This window comes from Cydia fagiglandana, chromosome 22 (assembly GCF_963556715.1).
Source record: "Cydia fagiglandana chromosome 22, ilCydFagi1.1, whole genome shotgun sequence".
NCBI classification, from domain to species: Eukaryota; Metazoa; Arthropoda; class Insecta; order Lepidoptera; family Tortricidae; genus Cydia; species Cydia fagiglandana.
Window position 1 is genome coordinate 6,367,903 of NC_085953.1, and position 6,770 is coordinate 6,374,672.

At 38.1% G+C, this 6,770-nt stretch overlaps 1 protein-coding gene across 1 annotated transcript; it reads left to right on the top strand.

The window, feature by feature from the left end:
* Positions 1-2,341: 2,341 nt before the first annotated feature.
* LOC134675663 (facilitated trehalose transporter Tret1-like) lies at positions 2,342-6,513 on the top strand. The gene is made up of 3 exons (XM_063533992.1): positions 2,342-2,383; positions 4,324-4,459; positions 4,970-6,513. Exons 1-3 carry the CDS (start codon positions 2,342-2,344, stop codon positions 6,295-6,297), a joined length of 1,506 nt encoding a protein of 501 aa, XP_063390062.1. The 3' UTR covers positions 6,298-6,513.
* Positions 6,514-6,770: the final 257 nt, after the last annotated feature.

The following is a 6,770-nucleotide window of genomic DNA, read 5'->3' on the forward strand; positions in this document are numbered from 1 at the left end:
AAAAAGTAACCCTGTATAGTACAAGTTTAAAACCTTGTTATATACTTATTTTGTTACCATGAAAAAACACTGTTTTATTTTAAATATAAATAAGATCAATATTATTAAATACATACCCAATGATTTCCGAATCTATAAATCGCTCACCTGACCGATTATCTAACATTATTTTTTTATTATAATAACAAATAAATATTTCTATGAAAAATAAGCATTGGACTACAATACAATACAATAACACAATATTAAGTGAGTGAAATTTGGCGCCAGTTATCACTAAGATCCCCGTAACAGCTAAAATCCGCATAAATGTAACATATAAAGCACTAACCTCAAACCATTGCGGATTGCCGCCATAATAACAAGTTTCATAAGCTCTTCCCCATTATACGCAGATATATGACCGTATTTATACCACAGTTATTTTGCAATGGAATTAATCACAAGCCGTACGACTTATGTGTTATTGCACAGAGGACGCGTTAGAATCAGTACGGCCGTGTCGGATACATCTAATTTAATCCGAATCCAAATTTTAATAAATTTCTGTTTAAATTATATAATACAGAGTGGAACGAAACGAGGGAATTTTATGCAAACGGAGAATTGTTAAGGCTATACGTACTTTATTTTTCACTCATTAATCACGTTAATATTTCTAACCGTTTTTGAGATAGTTTGTTAAACATTAGTGCAAAAATCTGTATGTTTCATTCCTAGAAAGACGATCCTATTAATGACATGACATGTGTCAATTAAACATGTAAATATGTAACATTGTAGGGTTATCACTGATCTAAAAATATTTCATTTTAATGATTTTGTTTTACTTTATAATCCAACTTTACGATTATAATAACTCGATTGTAGATCACTTAGTCTTGTGTCTTAGGACTGTGATGACTTCCGGCTCCGAAACGCGGTCTTTCACTATCGGCCTCATCTCAAAACTCAAAGTCGCTCAACGAGCTATGGAGAGGGCTATGCTCGGAGTTTCTCTACGTGATCGGATCAGAAATGAGGTGAACTGTAGACGAACTAAAATCACCGACATAGCCCACCGGATTAGCAAGCTGAAGTGGCAATGGGCAGGCCACATTGCACGCAGAGAAGATGGCCGATGGGGTCGAAAAGTGCTCGAGTGGAGACCACGGACTAGCAAGCGCAGCGTAGGACGTCCACCCACAAGATGGACAGACGACCTTGTTAAGGTCGCCGGAAGACGCTGGATGCGGGTCGCTTCCAACCGGCACGTATGGAGGTCCAAGGGGGAGGCCTATGTTCAGCAGTGGAAGTCTTATGGCTGAGATGATGATGATGATGAGATCACTTAGGCCCACTTGCACCATCCCATAATGCCGGGGTTAAGTGGTTAGACCGTTAACCCAGTGTTAAATTGTATTGGTAACCACGGTAACTCCAAGTTTAACCGGTTAACCCCGGGTTAGGAGGATAGTGAAAGTGTAGATACTTAACACTATCCTTTCAGAAATGTTTGTCTTTCCCTAGAAATGTTCCACCCTGTATATTACATATTTGGTTATCAGTTCACTTTGTTTTAGTCAGTTTTATCGCTGAAAGATCTAGCTTTTTTGAAATCTTGAATACAATCTTGTTTGCAAAAATGACACCTGTCATGACACCCATGAAATGACTAAAATGTACCTAAGACTGAGAAATAACCCGCGATTATAAACCGAAATAAATGATACATACGAAGGAAAAAACCGGCCAAGAGCGAGTCTGACTCGCGCACGAAAGATTCCGTTCCATTACGCAAAAAACGGCAAAAAATTACGTTTATTCTATGGGAGTCCCACTTAAATATTTTAGTATTTTTTGTTATAGCGGCAACAGAAATTGAAATTGAAATTGAAATTGAAAATCTTTATTTCAGGTCTGTCGACCCATATTCTGTTAGTATACACGGTGATTAAAATAGTTGAGTACATACATTAAAAATACATCATCTGTGAAAATTTCAACTGTCTAGCTATAACGGCTTATGAGTTACAGCTTGGTGACAGACAGACAGACGGACAGCGGAGTCTTAGGGTCCCGTTTTTACCCTTTGGGTACGGAACCCTAAAAATATCGACATTCGTGCAAAATTCTGTTATTCGCAATGCTCGATCCTTATCTTCGTTCTTGGTTGGTCAGTGAAAGATTGTCTCAACATCAGTTTCAAAATCTGCTCCAACCCGAGCGTTTGTATGGTCATACCAATAACACATAACTATAATTTTTATATCAGTGACAGTAAGTGAACGTAAATGGATATCATTAAAGGACTTTGTTAAGAGTTTATGATTAAGTTATTAGGAGGATATATAAAACTAAAATGGATAACCCGCAGAAGAACTATATGCCATTTTTGAGACAGGTATTTATTTACTTGTTAGAAGTTGTTATTTTATTTGTAATTTAAATTACAATGTTATTAAAGTATTCTTAGAAAAAAATCTGGGTAAAAATTAACACGAAATCGATAATAAAATAAATTAATAACTTGCCAGAAACATATTGTACCTATTTGTAATTTTTAGCAGAATTTTTACAATATTATTTAAAAAATACGTCCGCTTTAAAAATTATCATCATCATCATCATCATTATCTCAGCCATAAGACGTCCACTGCTGAACATAGGCCTCCCCCTTGGATCTCCATACGTGCCGGTTGGAAGGGACCCGCATCCAGCGTCTTCCGGCGACCTTAACAAGGTCGTCTGTCCATCTTGTGGATGGACGTCCTACGCTGCGCTTGCTAGTCCGTGGTATCCACTCGAGCACTTTTCGACCCCATCGGCCATCTTCTCTGCGTGCAATGTGGCCTGCCCATTGCCACTTCAGCTTGCTAATCCGGCTTGCTAAAAATTATCGCTTACAATAAAATTTAAAGAGAAGTAAACTGGTCTCATAACTTCGGGCATGTATTCCGAGATATTACCTAAGTACCGCATTATCGTAGAAGTCTACATGACTTAAAGTTACTGTTGTTTTGGTACCTACATCCAAACCTTCTCAATCAAATTCTTACAAAAACGTTTGAATCAAAAACCTCATAGTTTTTTTTTTGTAGGTAAGTATATTTTATAGTTTGTATTTTTATTTTATTTCTAGTTTTAACTTTAGTTTTAATATTGTATCTGTTGTATGTTTTTTCTTCTATAAACGTCATACTGTGAAATCAAAAACCTTTTTAGGGTTCCGTACCCAAAGGGTAAAACGGGACCCTATTATTAGGGTTCCGTACCCAAAGGGTAAAACGGGACCCTATTACTAAGACTTCGCTGTCCGTCCGTCCGTCCGTCCGTCCGTCCGTCCGTCCGTCTGTCACCGGGCTGTATCTCACGAACCGTGATAGCTAGACAGTTGAAATTTTCACAGATGATGTATTTCTGTTGCCGCTATAACAACAAATACTAAAAACAGAATAAAATAAAGATTTAAATGGGGCTCCCATACAACAAACGTGATTTTTGACCAAAGTTAAGCAACGTCGGGAGTGGTCAGTACTTGGATGGGTGACCGTTTTTTTTTTGTTTTTTTTTTGCATTATGGTACGGAACCCCTCGTGCGCGAGTCCGACTCGCACTTGCCCGGTTTTTTTTCAAACTGCTATCATATCAGTTTACTCTTCCAAATTTTGGATATCGGTGTTGTCTTAATAAACGTATTGGTATTGTGTAATACTAGCACAGATTGTCGAGTACTATTATATTACATATCTTAATCTACATCTGCAATGGAAGTGTCATCAAAGATAATGATAAGGATATCTGATGTTGTCATCCAAGGCTGCAAGTATCTTTTACTGTGTTGTTCTGATTCCTCCTCCCTACATAAATAAGGGCCACTTGCGCCAGCCCGGGTCAGCCACCTACCCGGGCTTAAACGTTAACCCAGTGTCAAATTGTATTGGTACCTAACCATATTAACCCAAGGTTTAACCGGTTAACCCCGGGTTAGTGGGCTAACCCTGGATGGTGCAAGTGCCCGATATCATACCGGCCTGTCTATTATTACCTACCTAATTACGTGCCTCTTCCTACCATTCCTACTGCCCTTACTGTTTTGCTATCTGACCCTTCATTGGCCTAAAATGATAGCTGAATGACGCTGCAAAAAATCTGCCGAAATCGTAATAACATCGATCCGTGATACCTTAAAATGAAATGAAATGCGTTTATTTTGCTTAACATTATGTACAGATAAGATGTGAAGATTAGTACCAGTAATCCAATTTTAATTCGGAAAGTAAATTTTCTCATAAGATTGTCCTCAAATATTTTGATCAATTTTATTTTTTCCGTAAATTGCAGTGTTTTCTAACAGCGAGTGTGGCCTTCAACATCATGGGGCACGGCTGCGTCGTTGGCTACCCCGCAGTCTTGATACCCAGCTTGAGGCGGCCTGACTCTTACATCCGTCCCACGGCCAGTCAGGAGTCGTGGATTGGTAAGTCATTCACATGGCTACTTGGTACTTGGTTACACCTGCTTCAAAGATAAACATATTTAGTTTATTTTTCAAGAAAGCATATTTACAATACGCTTATGATCGTCAAATAAAACCACTAATACATATATCATTGGGCACAACTGTGTTAACGGCAATAACTCGCCTTCATGATTCGCTGAATCACGCCGTCATGATAACCTGTGACGACATGACTCGCACACCAAGCAGCCAGAAGTCATGAATTGGTAGATTAGGGAGATTAGGTACTTCACCTTTTTCATTGTTATTAAGATGTCTTCATTATGTTAATCAAATCATCATATAGTCTAATTTATTAGTCTATATTGAGACGACCAACTTGTTTGCCCCCAGTCGCTTGAGTACCCTAAAGAAAAACAAGTCACTGCTTTATGAACTATAATTTCTCTTTGTTAAGAAATTATTGGTTATGAAACCTTTGCATTTTGTTTTTATGGGCTGGAGATTAATTATACCTTATCTTTTCAGCATCCATCATCGGCTTCGCTTTCATGCCAGGCAACTTACTAGTGATGCCTCTCATGGATGTAATTGGCAGAAAAAAGTGCCACATCCTCTCCGCCATACCCATCTTAGTCGGATGGTTCCTGGTTCTTCTGGCTGACAACGTCCAAGCCTTAATCCTGGCCAGATTATTACAGGGGATATCCATGGGTATCTTAGGGCCTCTAGGCTCAGTTATCATAAGCGAAATGACCGACCCAAAGTACCGGGGAGCCTTTCTGACTTGCATATCATTATCCTTGACTATTGGAGTAATGTTTACGCATACTATCGGCACTTTGTTAAGCTGGCAGCAAACAGCCCTATTGTGCTCCTTCTTAAGCTTTACGAGTTTGAACATGATTATTTTCACCCCTGAAACACCGCCATGGCTGATAGCGAAAGGAAAATACGAAAAGAGCAAAGAAGTGTTTTATTGGCTACGTGGCGAGGGGCCCGAGCAAGAAAACGAGCTCCAACATATGATTACAGCTCAAAAGATGATTCGGAAGTCGAGTGTCGCTGGTCAGAAGCTTTCCTTCTGCACAAAAACGAAAAGATTCTTCAGATATATAGGGTCCACTTTTAAAAAGCCTGAATTTTACAAGCCTATGCTGATCATGCTCCACGTGTTTGCTATGTTTCAATTTGCTGGCATAAATGTTATCAGTTCTTATGCCAAGGATATCATAGAACAAGTAGTGGGTCCTGAAGCAAACGCTGTAGTGCTCATGGTCATATTAGATTGCGAAAGACTCGTATGTAACATCTTAGCTGTGTTCGTTATGCAGAAATGTAACAGGAGAACCGTTCTATTCTCTTTAGGAGGAATATGCGTAATTTCTTATATAAGTAAGGCAACATATGTGCTAGCGAAGCAGAACAACTGGCTACCTTTCGAAGATCAGTATGTTCCTATATTTTTAATATGCATGTACATGTTTTCGCTTACATTCGGTTTATCGACAATCCCATTCGCGATTTCTGGAGAAATATTTCCATTGGAATACAGGGGGTTGGGGTGTGGTCTCAGTGCATTGCCCGTATCTCTGAATTTCTTTATTGCTGTGAAGAGTTTCCCAGTATTGACAGGATCCATCGGTCTACCATTAACGTATTTCGTGTATGGTGGAATAGTATCTTACTGTCTGGTGGTTCTTTGGTTTATTTTACCAGAGACAAAAGATAGGACTCTTCAAGAGATTGAGGATGAATTGAGAGGAAACACTGTGGTTGGAGACAGGAGAGAGTCGGAACCTCTGAATGGCAAAATTCTGCTGCGTCGGTACAGCTCCCAAATCATTGTACATTAAGACTGTATTTAGTATTTGTAAATATTTAAGAACTCCTATTTATTTATGATTATAGTAATAAGGATTATGAATTGTCAAAACCTCATGCGTTCAGCGTTGAACCATGTTTGGCACTTGAAAATATTAATTGATTTATCATGGTGCCAAGAACCTTGCATATTTATTATATTAATCAGTTACATACAAACTTGAGTAGAATGTAAATTTATAAATTTAAAAGTGGAAAAGTTAAATTTATTATAATCTTAATAGCATCGTTCGCAGACGTTTACTGCATTTTAACAATGAAATGTAAGTTAATGTTTATTATTATGAGAAATAAATACTCGTAATTTTTTATGTGTTTTTGTTAGATTTCGAATTTTCGGTATTCTATTAAGTGGAAAAGATGAACAGGTAAAGTAAATTAATCACAAGTTACTGGTCCAACTTGTTTATAGGTACCTACCTACTTCGATTTAACTATTTTTAGA